Below are 26,955 nucleotides of genomic sequence, written 5' to 3'. Positions count from 1 at the left end.
GTTCGAACCCTCTTGCTGTGAGACGACAATGCTAACAACTGCAGTTATGACACTGAGTAATGGCAAAAAAAAAGTTAAAATTATGATGTCAGACTGAAGTTGACCTTTGACCCTTTAGATATAAAATATCATCACTTCATCATTTTATTCTATTAGACATTTGTGGGTGACCTTTGACTACCAAAATCCAATCAGTTCAGAGTCCCCACGCTGACAAAGGGAGAATATGCAAACTCTGCACACAAGGGCTCCTCCTGGGATTAAACCAGGAACCCTCTTGCTGTGAGGCAACAGTGCTAACCACTATACCACCGTGCCGCCTATTGATATATATATGATATATGTGATATATATATATATACATATATTTTACATATTTTTTTATAGGTTTTTAAGAAATATTTTATTGTAATTTTCATGTATTCTATATTTATGTCTCTGGATTTTTATAAAAGGTGACTTGCTTTATTTCTGAATTTTGTTTTCTTTTATTTTTTCTTTTTAATCTATTTTTTTAAAAAAAATATATAATTTAATATGTTTGTATCATGCACCAGTACTCCAAATAAAATTTCTTATATGTGAAAAATATTTTACAATGAACCGGATTCTGATCCTGACCATATCAATGTACTGTTTGGTTTCATTAAGTGAATAATAAATGGTTTTAATTTGTCTTTTTTTCAAATCTGAGTCTGGTAAATTAAGATAAGATAAGATATACTTTATTGATCCCCCAGAGGGGAAATTCAAATATCACAGCAGCACATTACAAAACAAAAAGACATTAAATAGAATAAGATAAAATAAATAAAATAATAGTAAATAAATAAAAAGATAAAATAACATAAAATTGCTACATCAAGATGCATAAAGTGACTAAAATGGCAAAGTGCTCAATGAAAGTGTTGAATAAAATAAAGTGTTTTTAATTATGTATTAATGTAATTGCCAATTTAATAATTACTTAAGTACGTTAAATATATTTATTTTAGTAGAGACCATATTACATAACAAAATCAGTTGAATAAAATATTGTAGTTCTCTAGTGGTGAAACATCGCCCTCTTCTGACCACAGCAGGTAACACATCATTTCCCACAATGCTGCTGCCGCACCAGCCCGGAAGTCGGACGTTTATTGACAATATGGCCGCTGTGCTGGGTCTGGATTTGGGGAAAATTGTAATTTGACAGCGCTCACCGGGGCTGCGATACTCACCCGTTTCCACCTCTGGCGTGTGCGGGACCGATGCATTTGAATGAAGGGACCCGCCAACCCACGGGATGGTGTCAGTGAGCTGAGGAAACCTTCAGAGAGTCAAACCCGTCATGTCGTTTTTCAAGAGAAAAGGTGAGGAAGCTCCTGCAACGTCAACGGCTGCTAGCCGCACTCAGAGCCCGGGCTGAGGGGAGAGTTGGCCCCCGATAAGATGTAACTATCGCGGTCGAGACTGCGACCGCGAGCAAATTAGCCGGGGACACCGTGGTGTTTGTGGGGAGGAGTTTTTCCCTGCTGCCGCTGCCCACTGCAGTGACACGGTTAGCTTAGCGGTGGCCTCTCTATCCTCCCTGCCTTACTTAGCCTCATATTAATCCACCGCAGAGACCTGTTAGCACTACGACACACCACTTACACACATAGTTATGATTATATATTCATAATACAGTGCTTTTAAATGTTTAAAACTACCAACGAGCGCCATTAGCACTGACAGCCATCACTTCAGAGCAAGTGTCGAGCTGAGCTAGGGCAGCTAAGCTAGCTTCATCAGGACATTGTCATACAGCTTTAACCAGCAGGAAATATGAGAAGGAAAGTTTAATGATAGCCCTTTGTGCCTGAATCAGAGCTGTGATTGTCTTAGAAAATGTGTGTAGCGTTAGTTTGCATTCTTCTGAATCAGAATCACCTTTATCGGCCAAGTATGTGTACACATAAATGGAATCTGATTATGTTTTTTGCATTACTTTGAATATACTGTAACACATCTTGACATAAAGGTAAAGAATAGACAGGACTATTATGTGTATTAATATGTGATAAAAAAACAGGTGTGTATTTATTTATTAAATAGATATATTATATAAAAAGCACCAATGATCAACAGTTGAATAAAATAAAACACCAATTTACCAGGGCTGGGCAATCTATCAACACTATATCGATATAATATCTGTATCATGGATATTGTCTCAGATCAGGGGTGTCAAACATACAGCCTGTGGGCCAGAACCGTCCCGCCAAAGGATCCAATCTGGCCCACTAGATGACTAGACTAAGAGGTGCCAGGTTTCAGGAGCAACTTAAAATATTTGCCGACTTCAGGTAAAATTCTGCTTCAGAGGCTCGTCCACCCTGAACATTGTGCAAAATATTGACAATCAGCAGCTTCAGTTCAAAAGAATCTGTATCAGGGAATGTGTCATTAAATGCACGTGTAATGACAGTGAGAAGTAGACTGACTGACTGACTGACTGAGGGAAAACAGAGACATACCTTTGAAATTGCACTTATTTTTCTTAAGATATTGCTGTTTTGTTAAAGGATAAACGTCAACAGAATGTATTTGTCATTCTATACAAACAAAAAATGGAAATTATAAAGACCTGATGGTACTTATAGGTTATTGTGCGATGGACCAGAATTTTCTGTTACTTTTCCACTTACTTATTAGCCTTTATCCACATTACTGATTATCCTTATCAAAAATCTCTTTGTCTGAATAATTTGAAAGCCAATATTGTCACAATATTAATATCGAAGTATTTGGTCAAATATTGTAAGATGATTTTCTCATTATCTGGATGATTATGTACAGTATGTAAACATATACATGTCTATATTCTGTCTATATATGTGGCTTGTAGAATTATATTGGCAGTGTCAGATGATATGCACATTGAAAAACGGATGCATTAAAAACTAGAATTACGATGTATAATGGGAGTAGAGGATGTTTTGATTACGGATGCACGATAATATTGGCACGTCATCAGAATTGGCCAACATGCTGCTTATTCTTAATTTGCACAGTCGATGAATATGACATACATTAAAAAGTATTGTATTTTATATCTGCATCTGCAGGTGGGCCGTCACAATAAGAGTATGCATGCGTAATATGATGTTAATTCCACAACAGAAGTGACTTGATGATCACTAGAATTAGTTTGGGGAAAAAAGTATATCAAGATCGGTATCGGTTACTGGACAAATGTTTTGTCATACATTGGTTATCAGATATCAGCAAAAAAATCCAATATCATACATCCCTAGTTTTGATGTAATAAGATCTTGGCGTGAAGACTGGTCAGCTTCATCCAACATTAAGTAGAAGTAGCTGATTGAATTGGACCTGCTGGTTATAAACGGGTAAAAGAATGGTATTTGCACGCCATAAATATTGTGTCTTAGAGATAGGAAATTGTTACCTAGATAGTATCTTGTATGTCTGTGTGTGATCTGTCCTGAGCTCCTAAAATGCAAGCTGGTCGTGATGCAAAACACATAATGGGTAATTTGTGCTGTCCCACTGTTACACTCTACACACTTAGCTAAAACTAATGCAGTCTAATGTATCAGCCCTATAACAACTTACACCTTCATGAAGGGTACAATTGTTGAAACTGTTTTAGAGACATTGATTCAATTTCATTTTAAAAGCTGTAATTATACTGACAGGTGCATCTTTTATTTTGTGCACATGATTTATGTCAACTAGGGTAGGGCAACTATCAGAAACACCTCTAACGCAAAACAGTTGAACACCACAACTTACAGCTCCCACAGTGTTGTTCATCAAGGTGGGTTTTATTACCTGATCGTTGTATTAGACCACATCACTTTAGCAACTTTAACATTTTTTTAATTATCTCATTGCTTTGATAGAAACTACACAAAGGTGATAGGACAGAGTGGTAAGGCAGTGATTATAAGACTGCTTGTGTTTTTGTCGTGGAATCCATAGCACAGTAGCTTCAGTGTCTTAACTGACCAGCAGTTGTTCATCCTAAAGAGTGAGAATGGCGATTTGCCTCATTGGCTGCGGAGCTCAAAGCAGCTGACGCAGCAGCAGGGCTCCAAAATGAGGAAATATTAGAAAGAGTGCACTTTGAAAGCTCTGAACCAGGATGACACACTGGGCTGACAGGAAGTAAGTGTGTTTCCTTCCAGTTTAGGCATGGCTGAAGTTTTTTTTGTAAAGGTTTCACAAAGAAATTGTAGCACTAATGTTGGATATGAATTAGCCACGTGATGCAATATATTCATGAAACTGATTTTAATACAATGCTCTCATCAGTATCTTTTGTTAGGTTGTTGTACTTTGTGCATTCAGGCATCATTGTTGACTTTTATACGTTTTATCGGCTTCATTCCTTCAGTGAGTTTGTCCCACTCAGCATGTCTTGCCATCTGACCTTGTAGCATTTTCAATAGCTCGAGCAGAAGTGCATCCATTCACTGTGACTACTGTGCTGACAATAGAGCACCTTTAGAGACAGTCTGAAGAGAGTCCTGGTTGTGCTCATGTTTGTTAGTGGTGCATAAAGCTCTCTGTTTGAGCTGGTTTATAATCTATGCCCATCAATGCTGTATTTCCATTTTGCTGATAACACATCTGACATACTGTTTGTGTTTTTTTAAACTGCAGAATCTAATGCAGCAACTCATTATGGTGCTATGAATGTTTACTTAAAGGTCCAGTGTGTAAGATTGAAGAAGATTTAGCAGCATCTAATGGTGAAGATTGCAGATTGCAGCCAGCTGAAACTTCTCCTGGTTAGATTTCCTTCAGTGTTGGTTGCTCAGAAGGGTTTTACTGGGAGAAGATATATCCACAGAGGTCTCCCTTTCTCCTCTTTCTCCAAAACAAACGGACCTGGTGATTGAAACCGGTAAAAACACTGAATGAAGCAGTTTCACGTTACAAATCAGTGTTTCTCTGACTTTATTTGGCACATTGCAGCTCCAAGCTAGGGTTGCTGGATCAAAAACAAATGGCCTTGTTTAAAGCCAGTGTTTGGTTTGTCCATTCTAGGCTACTGTAGAAACATGGCTGTACAACATGGGGATCTTTGTGGATGAGTACCTGCTCTGTGTGTAGTTATAAACGGCTCATTCTACGCTAATGAAAATTCAGCGATTCTTATTTTCAGGTGATTACAAACTGAAGAAAACATACTTATTATATGATATTCCATTGCTGCCAATATGTCCTCCTAAATCCTACACACTGGACCTTTAACACAAAGACATCTGCTGTTAGTTTGACCCAGTGTCTGTTCAGCTCAGCAGTAGGTTGCTGGAGTTAAGACTTTTTAAAAGTCATGGCTCTCTGCTGTGACAGATGCCCATCAGTGCCAGCCCACTTTTAGCTGACACATATGTTCACAAACAGCTCTGTCCCAAAGTGTCTTGCTGAAAGAGCGTCTTCCGTACCGTTTCGCCCAAGTGTCCCAGTCCATTTTGTAATGTCAGTGCTTGAAATTGATACTTATCCTGACCGCCCTTTGCAGCAAGTGCCTAATCTGAAGATATGAATGGTGAGTCACTCTGATGAGTGGCTGCCACCATGTCTGCCACTGTGCACTCAATCCACTGCAGGCAGCATATTTCATTTCTTTATTCGACAGCCGGCCACAGTGCTTTGGAGTGGCATCAAATATTTGCAGTATTAAATGGTTTTGCATCAGACAATGATTTACGATGACAATCAGCAGCTTTATAGGGCTTCAGGTATACGCTGTCAGACGATCAACTCCTCCTCGACTTTAAACTGCTGGGACCCACTGAAACTGAGAGACCAAGGTCACTAATCTTAGGAAGCACTCTGATTGCTGACGTACAGTATGAAAGCCCTCTCAGTCCTGCTTACTATATAATGAGCAGGACTGAGAGGGCTTTCACATATCAGAACAGCTTCCCTATTTATCTCCTCATCTGTCCGCAGCAGCAGGGAAGCAGCTCAGCACTCATTTATGTTTGCTTTTCTAGTATATCAGTTTCCTCATTATGTCATTATATAACTAGACAGTGAGTTCCAGTCTTTCCGGTGACGCCACACCATCCCTTTACCTCACCTGTCAGTGAATCTCATGTACGAACTGTGTTCAGGTCTCGCCCTGTATTGTGAATCAAATGCTTCTCCAGTTACAAACCCGGTCTCGTCTTTCTCCCCACAGCCAAAAGCAAAGAACCTGAGAGAGTGACGGATGCTAAAGTCAATAGAGGTGAGTTCGTCATCAACTCTGTGAGGTTATGAAAGTGTTGAATTGATAATGCCTGTTTTAAATGGCATGGTGTGTGGTTATTTGTGATGCATTTGTTGACACTTTCAGATGTATTGTCAGCCCTGTCTCCTAGAAATGACATTTAAATGCATCTAATTGAAAACAGTGAATACATTTTTTTGTGGGAAATATAATGCGGAGCAAATGTTCCATTAACATTATGAGGAAATGTTCCTATTTAACGACCTGGCAAGACACAAAAATAGATACTTACGGTACGCTATCCACTCATAGTGACTACAGAATTATTTTTTTGTATGAATGCCTTATTTCATTAGCGTTAAACCGAAATCACAGTCTTTCCCCAACCTTAAAGTTCAGTTCAGTTTGGGACGAGATGCTCCAATCGCTCGTACACATACTTGAGACTGTGAGTGGGGGTAATAGTGCCATCTGGGGGTCCGAGTGGGAGCCAAAGGGTTAGATGGACAGAAAAGTAGGACACAGCAAAGGTAGAAAGAAAAGTAAGAAGGAGCATAGGGAAGGTAAAGCCAAGGAGAGATGTCTGTGCGGACTGAACTCTCCCCCTAGAGAAGAGATTAACAGGAGGAAATCGTACCTAACTTTACTACAGGTGGAGTTTAACTGGTCGATTTTTGTTGTGCATACTTGCGATTGTGGGTTAGAGTTAGTAATTGCATGATCTCTGTTCTTTTCAGCAGCCGTTTAAACAATACAGGAAACAGTATGGCACCCACTTCCTGTTCACATAGTCTCGTATTACAGCCAAATAGTGCACTAAAATATGTCTATGAAAACATTTTAGGCAACAGTAACAGAAGCTTAATTCATAGTTGATCAGCATTGTCTAGTTTTACAGTTTGATCTGAGTTTGAGAGAGAGGTTTTCTTTTGATCCGCTTTTACAGTCTTTGTGTCCATGGTGGCAGGCATACAAAAATGAGGAAGTACAATCTGTAGTTCAAGCCCTCCATCAAAAATCTGCCAGATGTTGTGTATAGTTTTGCATCACCTGGCAGATTTTCATTGGCAAATGAGCTGGTTGAAAATCGTCTAAGTATCCCTTTAACCAAAGGGCTTTTGTCGCCTCACACGAAGACAGGAGTCTGGATGTGAACTTGGTGCCACATTTCCTTTTATATACATAAATGTAACAGGTCATTAACTCAAAGAAATGTCTTTGATCATAATCCAGACAGTGATTACGTTGCACCCATGATGTTATTATGAATGCAGTTTAGTAATATACAGGCAAAATTTCTAGGAGACAGGGCTGGTGTTACATGTGTGTTCTCTTAGAACTGAGATAAGCCTCTTTAACGAAGTGATTTAAATGGCTCTGTGCTGTAGCTGGTTTACTATATGTAATCTTTGCTGGCCATATTGTCACAAGGACCGACATTTTGACCTCAAGCTACTAATTGAAACACATACATCTCTCAGGCAAACAAACACTGAGCAGTTTGTCTTCTCAAACATCTCTCATCTCACACCCCGAGGCGTCTGTGTACTAACTGTGAGCTCTTTGAAAAACCTTCACTAAAAAGACCTTTTCATACAAGTCACACTGATGTCATACATCCAGGCTGCTCACTTTTTTTTTTTTTTTTTTGGCCTAATGCCTTTTTTTGTCCTCCATCCTCCGCTCGCAGCTCCACCCAGCCCTCACTCTCCATCACTAGGACTGAGGAACCACCATGCCATCCAGGAAGCTGCTGGGCCCAGCCATGTGGCCATCAACGCCATCTCTGCCAACATGGACTCCTTCGCCCGCGGTCGCACGGCGATCCTCAAGAAACAGCCGAGTCACATGGAGGCTGCGCACTTTGGAGATCTGGGTACAGAGCCTGCATTCATGGGCTTGTGTTTTTGCTTTTCATGAAAACATAAGACTAACCACACATTTGAACACATACATCTGAGATATATGCTCAAACAGAATGAAAGAGTTAGTGTTTTAGATGCAGTGGTGGGTAAACAAAAACAGTACTCAACTAAAAGTATTGTTACTTTATAATTATATTGACTCAAGTAGAACTATAAGTACTTCTGTAGTTCTGAACTGATTGTAATTCAATATATAGGTCTGTTACACCTCAGTGGTCACATTTATTACACATATTACTGTCTGATGTTAGTCTGTTAGCTGTCAACCAAGCTGGGAGTGATAGATACAGTCGTGTTTCATTGAATTTGGTTGGTTTTATGTAATTTTATTTTATTTGCACGCACTTCAGACTGCATAAATCCAGATAACGACAAATAAAAAAATGTTTCAAGTGAGGTCAAGAGGCCATGGGCTTATTATACAAAAGAAAAAAACTAAGTTAGCATTATATAGAAAAATATGTCAAAAATAAATGACAACAAGAAGCACACAAAATGAGCAGAAAAAATAGCCAATCAGTTGTCAAAAATCCAATAAAAACAAAGAAATGCATGAAAAAATACAGAGAAAAAAAGACAATAACATCAGTGGAGGGAGGAAAATTGCAAAAAAATCTGTATTGATTAATCTACTAATTATTTTCTCACTTAATACTTAAGAAAATAGTGAAAAAACCCCATACAATTCCCAAGGTGAGTCCAAACTGACGTCTTTCAATTCCAAAACCCAAAGATATTTGTATAACTAATATACATGACAACATCAAGCAGCAAGAGATGCTGAAACTAGAGAATGTTTTTTTTTGTTTTGCTTGAAATGTGACTGCAGTGATTAATCATCAAAATAGTTGGTGATTCATTTTTGATGATCCACTGATTACTTGAGTCATGTCAGATTCACTGAAAACAAATATTTCAACAGGAAAAAGGGAAGAAGACAGAGCACAGAATGTTTATATGTTAACTGCAGAATGTTTGCAGGGTCGGTCAAATATAAAAGCACAACATATAGACTTTAAAAAACAATTGATAAAAGATATACAATGCAGGATGTATGGACTCATACTGAAGTAATCCTTCTCAATCATCACTTATGATCCACTATAAGTGTGTGGCGGTGTATTTATCTGCAGAGACTCCGCCCTCTGAATGTAGAGACCTTTTCTGTGCTTACGACCTTCATGAGCATGTACCCCCACAGCACTTAGGTGATGCTGGGACTATAAAAAGGTGGCCACCAGGTGCTATACTATTAGCAGCAGGCATCCAAGAGACAGAGTGCAGAGAAAAATGCAAATGTAGTGAGGTGAAGCGCCAAATGGGAGAGTCTGGGGTCTGCTTTTACTTTCACTTTCTCTGGTGAGCCTGGTTACAAACAGTAACTGACAGTCCTGCGTTGTCTATCTTTAATATGAAGACAGTCAAAAACTAACAGGAATCATAAACACTGCAAAGTTTGCTTCATGTTTAACTTGTGCTGCAGCTATAATATGCTTGAATGGGACTGTTGCATCACACTGTCAGACATTCCTTCACTATTCCTGTGTGATGCACTCGCAACACTGCCTGCGTCGGTTCTGACAAGCACCCAGACATTCCAGAGCCCGTCAGCATAACGCTGGCCTTCTCCTGTGGTCACATTGTAAAGACACACCTCCTCCCTTTTATCACAAGTGCTCTAAAATTAGACCTGCGACATGCCATGGTACGAGGCGGTGACAGGTAGTGTAGCTGACATAATGAACGACAACAGTATCAGGAACTGTACGAGCAAGTTGGCCAGAGAATAGCTGGGGTGAGTCAGACGGAGGTGGAGGAACCTGCGCTGCAGTCCGGACAACAAAATCAGAGTAAAACACGCCAGGTGCCATTGACTCCTGGGCTGTGGGTGTAACACAAGGAGGAGAAAGGAAGGAAGTGAGGGTGGAGCATTCAAGGAGGCAAGGTGGGTTAGTGTGGATGACAGCCTGTGGGCAGCCACTGCAGGTCAACTTAGAGCTAACATAGAAAACAATAGTGGACGTAGGAGGAGTTATCAGGAGTTGATCATGTGATTTCCCCGCTCTCTTGTTGAAGGAGTACAGAGCAGGTTTGGCACCAGTGAGGGGGCATAGTAACAGCCATTGACTGACTCTCAAAAGATATGCAAATGAGGCAGGTGCTTTTTGATGATCTGACGCAGACACAGACGCCGCACCGGTTGTTGTGATTCCAACAGCTTTCAGTGATAACGTGGGCTCGACTGTGTGATCTTAAGGAATCTGAAGAGGCACCTCTTGAAGCATTATTTCATTTTTCAAAGTACAAACATAACACCACCAAGCCCGAGCCCACGCGTCAGTCTAACTACAGCTGATGTGCTGTGATTCATAATCTAGCAGCAAGTGTTGGGTTTGTATTCAATGAACACGCTCCCTTATTTATTTTGTTTTCTGGGAGTGTGTTTGTGCTCTCATTCCCCCACGATGGTGGATGTTATTCAAACAGACAGTCTCTATTTGAGACACAGTGAAGTCAGATGATGTGGCTTCTCTACAGGAGTTTGGAGTCTATCAAAGGTTGCTGTGGGTGCCACAGTTTTTCTGCTGACCACTTGGACCACAAGACAGGATGGACACAGATGCTGTTGTCGTGTGATTCTGAAAAGTTTGTCTGGGTTAAATCGTGTGTGAAATTGCATAGTCTAAGGCCACCTCCAGACAGGCAGAGAGCCCGGAATTCACAAGACTTCAAAAACAGATATCCAGGAGTTTAAATTCAGCTCACGTCTGCCTTCAGTCTGGACCACATTTTCAGTTGAAATAGGAGAGTTGAACACAGACAATCTACTTTTTATGCTTTGCTTCATGTTGCATCTCCCCTCAGTATACTGCACATTTTGTCTTCCTTCTGTTATGAAAAGTTGAAACCTGTAAATAATAAGGAAGTGTGCCGCTCAGTTTGTTTTTAAAGTGGAAAACCTAATGTGCGCTTAAAGGCAAGATAAATCTTATTGTCATATGAATGCAGAAATTTTTCCATAAAGCTTGTATGGGCTCAGCTTTGCAAACATAAATCCCAACTAAGATACACAGGCACTCCAAAAATATAACAATGAGAAAAGGAACCATTATAAAGCCTTTATTATAGTGGCTTAATCATGAAAGAGTCAGACAAATCAGAGAAAATGTGTGTGCTCAGTGAGACTTGGATACGTAAATGCATCCAGATGCTTCCCTTTGATTGAGTCTCTGTATTCTGCCATGTTCCAGGTCATTCCAGTGTGAACTATCAGCCTCAAGAGACCCGCTCTCGGCTTTCCAAGACAGTCGAGCAAGTCCTCCGAGACAATGTGGCGATACCCCACTACATGCATTTCATGGAACTACAGGGCGCCGACCACCTGGTTCGCTTCTGGTTGGAGGCCGAGAGTTTCCGCTCCACCAGCTGGTCGCGGGTCCGAGCGCACAGCCTAAACTCTGTCAAACACAGCTCTTTGGCCGAGCCCGTCCCAGCCTCCGCAGATGGCTCTGAGCTTCCGGAGTTCGCCCAACACACACCCAACGCTCTCTCCCGGGACAGTAGCAGCGAGCGCCGGACAGTGCACTCAGAGCAGCGGGACTCGTCCAGCACAGACGCAGGCCTGAGACCCGGCACCCCTCGAGCAGAAACACCCAGCAGGCAGGCACCCTCGAGGACAGGGACTCCCTACAAGGGACAGTCGAACAGCACCCTGCGAGACCTTTCTGACAAGCTCATGAAAAGTAAGTCACCTTGAAGCAACCCTCTCTCTTTGTTTTTTTTTTTTTTTTTTTTTTTTTTACATACTCAGGTGAATTCAAAGATTGTGCAGCTTTTGCAGCCACTAGCTTTGTACAAATAAGACAAAAAGAAACCGTGCAAGTCTCAAAGAATCTTCAAAAGGTGACACAAAACTCTTACTGTGCTGCCAAACAGATAGTGTGCCCCTTTCTATACAAATTGCCAAAACCAAATTACAGAGATCAGCCCTAATAGCCACATGCAGTTACTGTAAAATTTTTAGCATCTTCACAGAGTTGGTGTTAACTGAAGCACAGTTGTCAGGGATGTCACACCCAGCACTGACCCAAAAACAGCTTCTCTCTGTCATGTTTCAGTTCCTTGTCTGAAGTTTTGATTAATGCTTCTGCATTTCTTCGGTGAGGACCTGTAGCTCAGGTCTAAAGATTTAACTTTTCTTCTACTCCATGCCAATGTTCTGCTTGTGTTCTTGGCACAAAGGCAACATTTACACTTTGCCACATGGATAATTGCAATCAGACACAAAACTACTGTTTTAGCTGTAAGACTTTATGGCAGTTTGTGCTGTAGTATCTGTAATATCAGCGCAATATCTTTTGTGAATCAGACCTTGGGATGGGGAAATAGTTGCAGGTGATGTCCAATTCATGATGCTGTCAGCAACTTCAATCCATTCTGTGTCCCTTCATTGAGCTGGCACATGGTAACACAACTAATCATGATGTACATGAAGCATGTGACTTAAACATCACTCAGGCATCCACTGAAGAGATGTCCACATCCGACCTGTGTGGAGTGACAAGAAGACTTAAACCTTATTCAAATTAATACATAAAACAAACATAAATTCCATATTTCTGTTGTGCTGCTTTCCACCGTTTGAGGTTTGACTGGCACTCTTGACCACCATCTTGTGGCAACCTCATTTTTTACAACAGTTTAAAGGTGTCGGAGTGGAGAATTAGCACCAGCAACTGTTTGTCTTGATGCACCAGACTTTTAAATTCCGCATAAAAATAGTGGATGAAAACCTGTTGTGTAAATGAACCTTGTCAATTATTATTATAATAATTTCTCCCTCAATATTCAATATATTTCTCACCAGTGTAGGATGCCTCTGTTTTTCTGCTGCAGCCCGACTTTGTGATTCAGAGCTGTCTTTTGCAGCTTTAAAGGATAGCTTCATATTTTTCAAGTTTATCTTAAAACAGTACTGACATGCCCATATGTACATTAAATGAGGTTGTCAGTTGTTGTAATTGTTCCTGGTGTCCATAATGGCCTCAGAGAGGTCCCTTCATCGGGGGAGTTCAATGTAAATGATGGGAGACAAAATCCAGAGTCCACTTTTTTTTTATTTAAAGTTCAACAAATCAGGTTCATATTGTCTTTTTCAGTATGAAATTCCCTCTCTGTGCATCCATTGGCAGTCATAGCTACACAAAAACATCACTCCAATGCAGGGTTTCCCTACACATTCATGTATATGTGGCAGCCTGCCACAATAACAACATCTGCTGCCACGGATTAATTTTCTATTTTTTAAGCTTGACTGTTCATTAGGAGCGCTATAAAAATATTTATATTCTTCGGTTATTCATGCACTATGTGAGTGCAGAGCGTACTGCGGGTGCTGATGGCGTGACAGAACAGCAGGTGCAGTAAAAGTGAAACTTAACCATACGTGTGTAGAAGATTGCATTCACTCGCAGCAGCTGCTCCTCTCACCCATTGATCTGATCTGACGGATCATGATGGACCCGCAAAAAAAACAGAATTTATAGAGGTGACACAGAATGATAAAACAGGGTAGTTTTTGTCATCAGCTACCATCACACATAAATTGTAATCCTGTGGGAAACACTGCTGTGTATGTTGTAGCATCACTGGATGATCAGCTGTTTGTGTCTGTGTTTTTCAGGTATAGAGAAAGATGCAGTCACCATCTTCACCAAATTCATCTCTCCAGACGCTGTGAGGCCCATCCCCATCACAGAGCAGATCAGAAACGATATAGTTGGTAAGATACAGATGTGTTTTTAAATAAGACACCCTATTTTATTTCCTCTGACTTCAGTCACCCATGTTGAATAATATTTCTGTCTTTCCTCTGTGCAGCTAAGATATGTGGAGAGGATGGCATGGTGGATCCAAACTGCTTTGTCATTGCACAGTCGGTAGTCTTCACCATCTTGGAGCAACAGTGAGTCTTTATCTATTCATTTTCTGGAGGAGTTAGTACTCACACAGCAACGTTTCCCCCGTCGCCATGTTTTGACATTAAGATTAAAGTGCAGCCGCTTTCCTCTCTCATTTTACCACTTTGACATCCACAGTAGCGCCTGTATTCATCTCCCACTCGCTCTTTCATTTCCAGGCACTTTAGCGAATTCCTGCGGAGCCATCATTTCTGTAAATACCAGATCGAAGTGTTGACGAGTGGCTCCGTGTTCCTGGCTGACATCTTATTCTGCGAGTCAGCTCTCTTCTACTTCTCTGAGGTGAGCGGGCCAGTGGGTCCAAAGCATGATTTATTTGTGGTGTCTCATTACAAACACATTTTGCCCCATTGTCAATGACAATTTCTGGTCGATCAGAGACCTCTGATGGTGATCAACCACTTGGCAGTTCACAGTTGACACCATACACACAAGTGGAGATTATGTATATAAAAAAAATACATAAATTAACATAAAGACAAAGGAAAAATAATAAATGAATACCTAAGTAAATACATTTATTTAAAAATAAATTATTAAACTTAAAAATAAAAAATGCAAAGGAAAAATAACAAATAAATAAATAATGTAAGTAAATACCTTTAAAAATTCATTATTCTTTTTTTTGTAACCACTAATTCTTAATAAATAAATAATATTAAGATATTAAAAATTAAATACAAAAATAAATAAATGTAAAAATTAATTTAAAAATAAATAAAAGAGAAAATTAAATAAAAAGTAAATAATGAGGGGAATTAATACAAAAGTAAATTGATAAAGCAGCAAATTTAAACAGAAATATCAATTTATGTTAATTTAATCAATTAAATAATTTTTTAAAACTTCTTAGGTACATTTAATGGCATATTATTATTGTTTTTTTAATTTGTTCTGCTCATGTTCATGCACAGCCATCAAAGTCACAGTTAAAACAACTCTTAATACATTTTCCATGCCCCTCTCTCAAAACACGAATGATCAGATCAAATAGATGATATTTATCGAGTCATTTATTTTAATTTTGGCAGCTTATGTCCTCCATTCGCAAACTGTGCCTCTTCTTTACTCCTCATTATACCCCTGTCCTCTTTTGCCACGACCACAAAACTCTTCCTGTTAGTTTGTTTACTGACGTATTCTAGAGGGAATTTCTATTGTCACAGCAGAAATAAACTGAGGACACAGTAAACATAACTACACACAAAAAGCCCTTTGGATGCTCCCTGTGCAATCTCCCCAACTATTGGTTTGATGCAACTGACAATTCGCACCAGAACCCCAAAACACAAAGTCAAAGGTTATAAACATTTATATTTTATGTCAGCAAATATGCGGGGACATACAGTAAATCCTGAAACAAGGGTATTGTAAAAACCCACAGTGACCTGTGCTTGAATTGTTACACACTTCTTCCCTGCAGTACATGGAAAAGGAGGAGGCGATGAATGTACTGCAGTTCTGGCTGGCGGCAGACAACTTCCAGAACCAGCTCGCAGCTAAAAAGGGCCAGTATGACGGGCAGGAGGCTCAAAATGATGCCATGATCCTCTACGACAAGTAGGTCCTCCCTCAGCTTCTCTGCGGTCCTGTTGCGCTCTGGTTATTTATTTTTAAAGAATGGGTTTTACTTGATACTCGGAAGTTGCCATTATGTTAAAATCTGTGCTTCTGTTTGGTGTCAGAATAAATAAGTGAGACGACGTAATGTGTATCAGACACCATTTTCTTTGAGTTACTTAAGGTAATAAGGTTTTGTGTTATTTTTCCTCTGTGAAAAGGTTGCTCCTTACTACTTCCACTGGCCCTGTTTCCTAACATTACCAGTGTTCTTTTGTGTGCTTAGTAATTAATTTCAGTGTTTAAGCTAATCCATTAAAGGCACAGGATTCAGATTTTTTTTGAAGTGGGGTTATACGAGGTAGTTATCCATAGTCAGTGTGTTACTCTAAAGTAGATGGTGGTCGGCACGCACCCAGTGTGGAGAAGCAGGCCAGAGTGCAACCATGGAAGTTAAACACTGTACTGCCGTGGGCGGGAGCAGCGACAAAACATACTGTATTTTAGCCACCTGAAACAATTCGTATCAGTTTAAGTAATAATGATAATAATAGCTTTTATTTATATAGCGCCTTCCAGGAGACCCAAGGACACTCAACAACCAAACAAACAAACAAACAAACAAACAAAACAAGACAGAGCAAGATAAACAGGCTAGCTGCCAAAGGCCTATGTCAATAAGTGTCTTTTTAGCGCAGACTTGAAAGTGTCCAGAGATGGAGCATGGCAAATCTCCGTAGGGAGAGTGTTCCAGAGGGTGGGGGCCGCCACACTGAAGGCTCTATCCCCAAAGGTCCGCCTATTGGTGCTGGGGATGGAGAGGAAGCCTGAGTCAGAGGACCTCAGGTTCCGAGATGGGGTATGCTGGTGGAGGAGAAGGTCCGATAGGTACGGTGGAGCGAGGTTGTGGAGCGATTTGTAGGCAAGCAGAAGAAGTTTGTAGGTTATGCGGAGCTTAACCGGAAGCCAGTGCAGGTGAATGAGGGTGGGGGTGATGTGCTGCCAAGGCTTAGTGCGGGTAAGCACCCTGGCAGCTGAGCTTTGCACATACTGGAGCCTGTCGAGGGCTTTATTGGGGACCCCGAACGGGACTCCATTGCAATAATCCAGCCGGGATGTGATGAAGGCATGGATCAGGGTCTCAGCCACAGAATGTGAGAGCGAAAGGCGGAGTCTAGGCTATATTTAAAATATTTTCACCGCTTTGCCTTGCTATCAGACAGCCCTTTCTGACGCGGACCTGAAGCCATCATCTATGCTCTGTTTAAAACCACCAGACTCCTTTGACAAAAACAGTAATTTTAGCTTGCACAACAGGAAAGTTGCTGGACTACCGCTGCCTTGATTGGTGAGTTTGTTTGTGTTAATGTGTGACTTTGTTGAGTCTGAACTGGCCCTTTAATATTACATTCAGTGTATAACAATAATAGTACACGACAACTGATAAGCTGTACAATTAACCCAATCAGTGAATGCGGTAACTGCAGGAAGTTTGTGTAAAACGAGCAATTTGGATGGATTTTTTTTTTTTTTTTTCAGATATTATTAGGGACTTTTTGGACAATTGTCTATTGTTTTCTTTCATTTCTAACAATTATACATACTTAAAAGGCTTTTTTTTTTTTTTCCTCTAACAAATTCAGTGTTTTCTTCTCCCTGACGCTTGGCCATTGTTCTATTAACTCTTTGGTTGTTTTAACTTTTCCCTTATCCTATGAGATTATATCTTAAATGAGTTTTTTAAAATGACAATTTCTGTCACAGAAATGAGTGAAATGCTGATACATGCCTATTGTATATTTTTAAAAAGAGTCTTCTTTCAAAGCTTAAAATCAAGAACGCCTCGCAACGCCTTGTGAAGCTTTATTGACACCGAGTGGGGGTTAGGACCCCCAGGTAGGGAACCAGTGCTCCAAAACACCAAAGTCACACAATAACACAAACAGATTGATTGAGGCAGCGGTAGACCACCATGTTCTCTAGGCTAAAATGACTGTTTTTGTCAATGGAGTCTGGTGGCTGTGAAGAGAGCATAGGTAGCAGCTCCCCGTCAGAGAGGGCTGTCTGACGGCAAGGTCAAGCAGTAAAATTTTATATATTATATTCTAAATATAGCGTACACTTAAACTGAGATTGATTTTTTTTTTTTAGGTGGTTATGTTTTGCTGCTGACTTTTGCAGTACACTAATGTTGCATTGCATTTGCATCTAGTCCTGCTTACCAGGGTGTGGCACCACTCACACCCTTATTTAAAGAAAACATTTTCTCTTTGAAGTTCTGAGATTTTCCCTGAATTGTGTTGCATTTTGGGTATTGATTGAAATCTTGCCCTCATCTGAACTCAGTCATTCATTGCTCTATTTTCTCTCCAGGTATTTCTCACTCCAGGCTACCAACCCTCTGGGCTTTGGCGACTCTGTGCGGATGGAGATAGAGTCGAATATCTGCCGAGAGGGGGGGCCGCTCCCTGACTGTTTCACCACTCCACTCAGACAGGCCTGGACCACCATGGAGAAGGTCTGATTCTCCAATAACCACACACCAAGGCCTCAGCATTTTTAATACAGCTCTTCTCTTGTTTTGTTTTACTGTGTAGGGAAATAGGGAATGTTCTGTTATGTAAGACAAAGCCTTTAGTTAATTTACAGTGCCCTTTAAAACATTTAATTAGATATTTTCTATTATCATCTGCTTGAACTGTTTTCTTGAATTTAATGGGATCCTCCGAAAGGTTTTGTGTTGGAAGTCACTGACAAATTGCCCTATTATGCCACTGACGAATGCACCTGCCGTAAGTTAATGAAATGAAAGCTGAACACTGTTGTTAGCACATAAAGGTCAGTAACAAACCTCTGTGACTTGTGCCCAGAAATATATCACGGAGCTCATTACTCTCTAACAGAGTCAGTGTTGTGTTGCATTTGTTCAGGTCTACATGCCAGGCTTCCTGTCTAGCAACCTTTACTACAAATACCTGAGTGACCTCATCAACTCGGTGCGGGCAGACGAGTTTGTGAATGTCAGCGCTCCAGGTCACGGCGGGCCGGCGGACAGCGACCGTTCAAGTTCAAATGCCAGCGAGGGTTCTCAGACTCAGGTGACCCCCCAACTTTAACCCGCATCTTCTTCCCCTGTGGGGATGTTCCTCTGTCTGCTGACATTTAGACCTATTCCGCCTCATTACATGAATAAGGAAGATATTTTTGTTAATGCCAAAAGGTTGCGGTCATTCCTGTTGTTTAGTCGTCTTTACAGACAAAAAAAGTTTCCTGAATTTCATTTAATACAGGGATATAATACACAGAACACACTCATCAACTGGAGATTTTAAGCTCCTCGTTAGAGTTATTTTTAACGTATGATGTTATTTATTTATCTTTTTGTTCTTATGTTATTGCTACATTGGGTATAATGTTGATTTTGCTACATACTCTGTTACAATTTGTATTTCTATGGCTGCAGTATGGGTGTAGGGCACAAGACCAGTTTCCCACTCTGTGGGACAATAACGTTAATCATGATCTTGAATCTTGCGGCAAAAAACAGTACATAAAACGCATAGATCTCTTCATAAAATAAAATAATAAGATTGACAATACCAATACCTTTAGAAACTGAAATATACATATGTCAGGTAAAGCATTTTTAAAGTTTTAAATAGATAAAACAAAGAATAAAATAAATAAAACTTAGATTTAGATTAGTTCTTGACTTCCTAACAGAATAAATGTATTTATTATCTGGGGACAGTTGTCATCCCAAAAGCCCTAACTTCATGTTTGAAGGTGTTAGTTTAAATGTTGAGTGGCCTTTGCCATTTTTTGATATTCGTCCACAAATGCAACTGGTCTTTTTCCCTATTACAGAGTCTACATAATGATTGTTCAGTGTTTAACGCATCAAAGGGACAGTTCACCCCAAATACACATTTATTCCTCTTACCCGTAGCTGTTTATCAGTCTAGCTTGTTTTGGTGTGAGTTGTTGCGTGTTGGAAATATCAGCTGTGGAGATGTCTGCCTTCTCTCCGGTATAATTAAACTACATGGCACTCAGCTTGTGGTGCTCAAAGCGCCAAAAAAATACATTTGAAAAACTCAACGGCAATGTCTCTTTCAAGAAATCTCTCTTTCAAGAATCATGACCTGGTTACTCAAGATAATCCACAGACATTGTTCTGAGCAGTTTCATGTAGGAGCATCACTAAAGCCCAGTTCATATTATTTTCACTGCGATTTTGACGTTGCAGAGGATCTTGAGAGCCACCTTGGGTCAGAGGTGAGTTGGCAGATAGTCTGCCACGACGAGTCCTCATGTGTGAACAAGCCTACGAGCAAGTCACCCCTCGTCTGTGACTGGGACTGGATATCTGACATGCTAGAAAACTGGAGAAGTGTGGACTGACAAAGAGCATCAGCCAGTGAGAGGTGGGATATGTCCCACGTCAGCATGCAGGATGACAGAAGAAATGTGAAGAGGACAATCCGCAGGGTTGCCACTTGCCAGGTCTCCTTATTAGCCACGATGTTTGGGCTTGTTTCTAAAGTGGAGTTGCTTATTTGAGCTTGTTCTCTAAACGTCACCTTTCTCTATTATATCCGTCTCATAAGTTATTTAAACGCATGATAGTCACTTCTTTTGGGCTTGTTTCCATAGCCCTGGTTGCTTGTTTCTCTCCCAAGATCTGGCAACACTGACAAGCCAACAAGCAACAACAACAATGGCGGCATCCATAGGATCATGGGGAGCACGTTGTGTTTGTACCCAGGCCTGATTCAACACTGGGAAGAATATCTATGCCTTTACGATGTGTCATCTCCAAGTTTGGTAACGTCACCGTGTTATCTGGGGCTCTGTCGGCGAGGCTCGGTGAAGAAATCTTGTAGTGTGCACACAGGTCATAACGCAGTTGGCGAGACTCCCAATGACAGAAGCACACGTCGGCAGGTATGAACACTCAAAAGATTACGATAGTCTCCGCGACGCAAAATCAGGGTGAAAATTGTGTAATGGGAACTAGGCTTAAGCTAGCTAGTGTTACAGATCAGCTGAGGAGGACGCCATTAATTTTTTCATCTTGCACTGTCACGAGCAGGAGCCTCTCGTCCATGAGTAGATGCACACTTCCTTCTGTGAGGTGATATGGTTGGTGGGTGTTGTTCAGTGGAAAGAAAATAGTTCCTACATGACACTGCTCACAACAAGGTCTGTGGATTATCTTGACTAACTGATCATGATTTCTGGGAAGAGACAATGCTGTTGACTTTTTCGAATATATTTTTTTGACACTTCGAGAGCCACAAGCTGAGTGCCATCTAGTTTGATTATACTGGAGAGAAGGCAGACATCTCTATGACCGATATCTCCAACACTCGGCTACTCACACCAAAACAAGCTAGACTGATGAACAGCATCATAGGTAAGAGGAAAAATATGTATTTCTGACTAGGGATGAACGACCCTTTAAGTTAATTAATAGTAGCAGTAAAATATTTTAGAATATATTCAAAGATTTCTGCAAAAGGAATCAATTGTTGCTTTGTTCTGAAAAGAAAATCATGTCATCTTCACACTACAGCAAGGTGCCAAGAGGGCAGTGATCAAGATCCTGAAAAACTTTGACGAGGCGATCACGGTGGACGTGGCCAGCCTGGACCCTGAGTCCTTGTACCAGCGGCCATACGCTGGGTGAGTTATGCATGTCAGGTGTATCAGATAATTAATTAATCTGGCTAATTCTGTATTTAAAATGATTTCTTTAAATGTCCGTTTTAATTATTTGCTGTTATTTGTCTTATGGGAATTTCCCGTGCTGTGTTTTATGTTTCTTTTCTTTTATGCTCCTTTGATTGCCCACATGGCTGTTTGGCTTTAATGGTTCTAACTGTTTTTATTGACTCCCTCTTCAAGTGTTTTATGAGCCTGTTTTGTAAAATCCTGTACAAACTTAACTCAAGAGAATGATCTTATTGAAAGACAAATCTGTAGTCTGTCAGATTAGTTTTCCCCCACACACATTGAAATTGCAGTTATTGAGTGGATACAAACACACAGCGGTGTTTGAATGTGTGTGCCTGAGGCTCAGTTTTGTCCCATTTGCTCTGTGTGCTGTCTTCATCCGTCTCCTCTGCTCCGTCCGCTCAGAAGGATGACGTTCGGGAAGGTGAACGAGATGGGCCAGTTTATCAGGGAGGCAGAGCCGGAGCCGGACGTGAAGAAATCCAAAGGCATGATTCTCACTCCCTTCTACCTGTTCGCCTCTCTCTGCCTCGTTATATTCTTTGAGTCTTTGCCCTCACTCTGTCATAGTTTATCTCACTCCCCCTTGCAGTGAAAAACATCTACTCTGCACCCATGAATATAAACCTCATCTAGTGGCTGCTCCCATTCTCCTTACAGCTCATAGCCCGTTGAAATATTTAAGAACATTCCCCTTGAAAAGCAAAACAGCCACTACTCTTAACATCCAACAACATGCAAAATGTTTATATATTATGTTGAAGAGTGCTTAACCTTGAGGGCCACACAATGAGGCTCCAGAATAATCCAAATATAAAGCAGTCTAATAAAGCAGCGCAAACCTTAAGTGTCAGGATTAACTCACCTTGAGGAAATCTAATTAGCCCGCAGTGCGCAGCAGTTTGAGTTCAGATTAAGATACTGCAGCGAATGTGCTTTTTACTTTAATGCAGTGTCTTCGTCTCACTCAGACTTCCCTCTCCTCTCACTTAGGTTCCATGTTTTCTCAAGCCATGAAGAAATGGGTCCAGGGCAACTCCGATGAGGTGAGGCCACAAGATGGTAAAATATTCAGTGATCTGGGGCACATAGCAAGGCTCTCAGTGGCATGTATGAACATTCTCTGTGTGACGTCGGCCCGTGATGTATGATTTATTAAAGCAACTACAAGTAGCCTGTCATGATCACTACTTTTGGTGGACGATATATTTCCCCAGAAATACTTGGCGATAAGCTGTATTGTTGTCATTTTAAGACCATTTTATTTCACTAATGTAATAATTATGCAATAGTGTAATAATGCAGTTACACACTTTCAAAGAGCAATGACATTTTAATTCTTAATCATATACAGACAATGGAATAGGAATGTGAAAAAAACGTCATTTCATGTGGCTCAGGTGCTGTGAAAAAAGGCTTAGGCACTGCGCCCAAGTCTTGTAACGTTCGAGAAAAGCCTGCCCATCGTATCGTACCATATCGTGTCGTATCACATCGTATCGTTATCGTATCGTTATCGTATCGTTATCGTATCGTATTGTATCATATCGTATTGCATCGTATCGTATCATACTGCATCGTTTCGTATCACATTGTATCATATCGTATCGTATCCTTCATGCATGTTGGTCATCATGCTCACAATCACAGAAACCTTTGTGATGTTTGCTTTGCTTTACAAATGCGGCTACATTCAACAAACGTTAGCCAGAATGATAGCTAGCTTTGTTTTAGCCACCAACATCAACCTGGTTATTGATGTAAAACAACGTCTTGCAATGTATTTGATAAATAAAATAGACATATTTACATACCTGTCTAGGAGGAAAGGGGCCAGTTGACCTGTCGCTAAGACCCGCCCTTGAATCCAGACTGGCCAATCATAGCGTTGCATCGGTTAGCTCTTTCACAGGTTTCGACGACTATATCGCTGTGCCCCATAGACTCTTGTGCAGTTGTTTCAGATTTTCCTCATTTTCAGGTTGGTATTGTGGATTTCGAGCTCCTCTGTGCTGATCGTGCCCCAGTATCAGCCATAAACACAAAATATTACCTGAAAAATAAAATTCTCTAAAGAAGAATCCCCTCCTGCGTCCTTTAACTGACTAATGTAAGACTCACTGCCAAACTTTGCCAGGGAAAATGTAAACACAGGGTTTTTAGATCTGTGTGCTGTAAATCGTTTTGTCTGATTTGGTGGGGAATCAGACCTGGACGAAGGCATTGATAATTACTATAAAGAAATAGCCAATCTTTGCTCAGATTGTCTTATTTGCTTGTGTAGGTCATATAGAACAGTGGTTCCCAACTGGTCCAGCCACAGGGTCCAGATGTGTCCTTAGTCATTACTTCAAGGTCCATGCAGTTTGATATATTCAGTGTCACCGACATGTCGTCAAGCTACTTTGCTGTCTCTGTTAAGTAGCTGTCCGTTAGTTACTCACTCTACAGCAGGAAATGGCACTTTAAAGTAAAAGCTCTGTGCCAGAAAGTCACTGTACTTCAAAATAAAGTGCGTTTTTTTTACAAACTTGACACATTTGTAAGTCACCTGCGATCCATTCACCTGTCACCCACTCTTGGATTGCGACGCACCGATATAGAGGAATCAGTTTTAAAAAGAGACTGTTTCATAACAACTTAAAACCTCTTGTATCTGCTTATGAGAATGTCTTTAAAAGTCTGTGGTTGAAGTTATTTGTTCTTGTTCTAACTCTTGCCATCAAGGCCCAGGAGGAGATGGCATGGCAGATCGCCAAGATGATTGTCAATGACGTTGTCCACCAGTCAAACCACGACAGCCCCGGCAAATCCACCAAGGTACGGAGCCTCTCTCGGTTGTCTCCTTACTGTGCGGTGACGTGCTGAATGACCGCAGTTCTTCTCTAAGTGTTTTCTTTTGTCTGTCTGCAGTTATGACCCCACTGAGGAACCAAAGGACTGTCACTCCCTGCAGACGCTGGTCAAGCCAGTGACATACTGTACACAGGGTTCGCCCTACAATGAGAACGAACAAGGCATTTTATCACCTCCCCATGTGTCTGTGCGTGTGTGTGTGTGTGTGTGTGGCTGTGAGCGCGGGTGAGTGATTGTCCACGCATGGGCTAATGGAAAAGTTGAAGTTACATCATTGTTCCAATCTTCCAACTCCATCATAACACTATAAAGGTACACGTGTAGTCGTCGCCAAAGGTAAAGCACATCCAAGTGCTTACATCATACTGGAGGACGTCACTCCCGAAGAAATGGAAACGTACAACTTGAAGAAAGCCGGCACGAAGAAGAAGCAGCATGTCAGTCGGGGCCGTCGCTGTGTTGCTGTAGCCATATCTGAAAAACGTCTGTTATCTGGGACCTATGGAGGACGTTACAAAGACTGAATTACCTGCACTCCTTCATGACACGCCTCCCCACACCTTTTATAACCATTCCTTGTTTTTAGGTTAAACTCTCCCTCAAAGGTCAGCCACGTTAAGCAGATGAGCATTAGCGTTGTACAGTTTTTTTGCATACGCTTCCCTCAGCCTGCCCGGAGTAGTGTTGTCTGCTGTTTTACGTACTGTAGAGCGTTTTGGAACTGAAATGACAATGAAACAGAAGAAAAGCCGATGATCCTGGCTGAACCTCCTATACGAACCTCCTGGCACCTTTACAGAGCGTAGAAGAAGAAATACTCCCTTATTGAACTTAAGTGCTCCATTTGTGTTGGAAAACTCCAAACTCCATGTCCTAAATGTTCTATATATATAAATATATATATGTAGATTTCTGGTTTACCCCATATATTAATGTTAGTCCTTTTTTATGGTGATCGCTGTTTTTTTTTTTTTTTTATGCATCACTGAAACGTCAGTGGTGACCGGACTGTTCAACTGGAAAGTGTGCTCAGTGAATTAAACTCCCCCTTTTTTTTTATTTCTTTAGAGCCTTACCAAGATGTGGAAAAGAACCAGAAAAGACTCTTGGTACTATGTACCACTAATGTTTTCTGACATGTATGTGTACTTAATCTATAATATATTTAAATTGTGTTTGATTTAAATACATATATTATGAAATGTTTGTCTGTCTTTTATTTTTTTCTTTGATATATTTTAGTGATGGTGGCAGGTGCCGCCTGGGGTTACTTTCACACAGTCTTATGTTTACAGGCAAATTGTTATCATGTGGGAAAAGTGACAAGCCTACTGCAAACAGCTTAGTATTATCTCCTCTGACCAGGTGGGGGCAGTGTTGGCTGTATTGCTATGTCAGGGTAAAACTGAACAAAAAGGAACATTGATGACAGAGAGCATTATTTCTGACATAATAAGTATGTCTGCTTTTTCAGTAAGGCTTCCCTGGCTTCTCTTACACCCAGAAAGCCTGGAAGCATCCACAAATTGTAATGTACAGTTGAACCCAATGGGCACAGAAGTCACCTTCAATACTGTATAAAGCATTTAAAGTGTTCTCATTGTCAGAGGTCTTACTGCTGTAGTCACCTCTCCCTGTGTGAAGCAGGGCCTATTAATGATAGTAGATAATTAAGAATAATAAAAATAATATTACAATTTAATTTGATACAACTGTGTTTATATTAAAATAAAATGAGCCTGCTGCTAAAGCTAATTAGTATGATGAATATTCCACACATTAATTGGCTGTGTAGCAACATGCTGTTTTAAAGCGCATTGCTCCTCCAGCTGATTGAGGTTTCCACACTGAGGCTACCTGCACGTGCAGAGGCAACGCCCACCTCAGTACAAACGGACGCTCCCTGTCCTGAGCTCTGATTGGCTGAGACGCTGTTACAATCACTGACACAGACCTGTATCACTGCAACAATGCACACAACAACAATCACTTTGACTGTACATGTCGATGCTGAGAAGTATTTGTTTTGCAGAGAATTATAATTAATTGAGATTAAAAAATATTTAATGAATGTTTTCATATAGTGTTTTTATTACAGTGATGTGTCTGGGTGTCTTTATGGGAGCAATTCATGTAACACTGCATTAACAAAGTGCAAGATGCATTTGGACAAGTACCTGCAGCCAGGCGCCCCATCCGTGAAGTTACAGGAGAGAGGTGAACAACACCGGAAGTGTGGGTTTTAGCCTTCAGAATAAAATTATTTTTGTTAAGCTATGGCTCTCAACACATTTCCTGCCATAGGCCTCCACTAGAAACACTTTTCTACCAATGAACATTATCTCCCAGACTGAACCTATCAACATGTTGCATGAAAAATTACTTTAAAATTACCAGTCAATAACCAATTAATTTTCTGTCAACCAGTCAATCTAATAATCATTTCAGTGGCATGTTTTTTTTTGTCCACAAATCCTAATTTGTAGGTTACAGTAAAGGAATTAAATAATTGTAGTGCAATTAAAAAGTACAATATCAATCTCTTAAGTGCAGCAGGAAGTGGTTTGACATTAACATACTCAGTACAAGTACCTGAACTTTTTATTTAAGTACAGTAGGGTAAATGTAAAAAGTAGCACTAAAGAAACCTGAATGTTTTTATACTGTATTATTATTTTAT

General features: G+C 40.5%; 1 protein-coding gene across 2 annotated transcripts; it reads left to right on the top strand.

Moving 5' to 3' along the window:
* Window positions 1-1,129: 1,129 nt before the first annotated feature.
* akap10 (A kinase (PRKA) anchor protein 10) lies at window positions 1,130-25,481 on the top strand. 2 transcript variants are annotated; one of them, XM_050040877.1, is made up of 15 exons: window positions 1,130-1,352; window positions 6,185-6,232; window positions 7,905-8,090; window positions 11,391-11,882; window positions 13,823-13,921; window positions 14,020-14,104; window positions 14,279-14,402; window positions 15,544-15,680; window positions 18,054-18,198; window positions 18,611-18,778; window positions 21,259-21,368; window positions 21,828-21,907; window positions 22,413-22,465; window positions 24,147-24,239; window positions 24,333-25,481. In XM_050040877.1, the coding sequence occupies exons 1-15, from the start codon at window positions 1,331-1,333 to the stop codon at window positions 24,336-24,338; spliced, it is 1,848 nt and encodes a 615-aa protein (XP_049896834.1). In that variant the 5' UTR covers window positions 1,130-1,330; the 3' UTR covers window positions 24,339-25,481. The 2 variants fall into 2 exon arrangements, with proteins under 2 accessions (XP_049896834.1, XP_049896833.1); XM_050040876.1 differs by having other exon boundaries at window positions 21,825-21,907.
* Window positions 25,482-26,955: the final 1,474 nt, after the last annotated feature.

Source organism: Epinephelus moara, chromosome 3, assembly GCF_006386435.1.
Source record: "Epinephelus moara isolate mb chromosome 3, YSFRI_EMoa_1.0, whole genome shotgun sequence".
Taxonomy (NCBI): Eukaryota; Metazoa; Chordata; class Actinopteri; order Perciformes; family Serranidae; genus Epinephelus; species Epinephelus moara.
This window is presented reverse-complemented; position numbering and strand designations above follow the sequence as displayed.

Coding starts and splice junctions, on each gene's coding strand:
- akap10 (XM_050040876.1), top strand. CDS start 1,331: ATGTCGTTTTTCAAGAGAAAAG. Junction 21,369..21,824: donor TACCAGCGGCCATACGCTGG/GTGAGTTATGCA, acceptor CCGTCCGCTCAG/AAGGATGACGTTCGGGAAGG. Junction 22,466..24,146: donor TCCAGGGCAACTCCGATGAG/GTGAGGCCACAA, acceptor CTTGCCATCAAG/GCCCAGGAGGAGATGGCATG.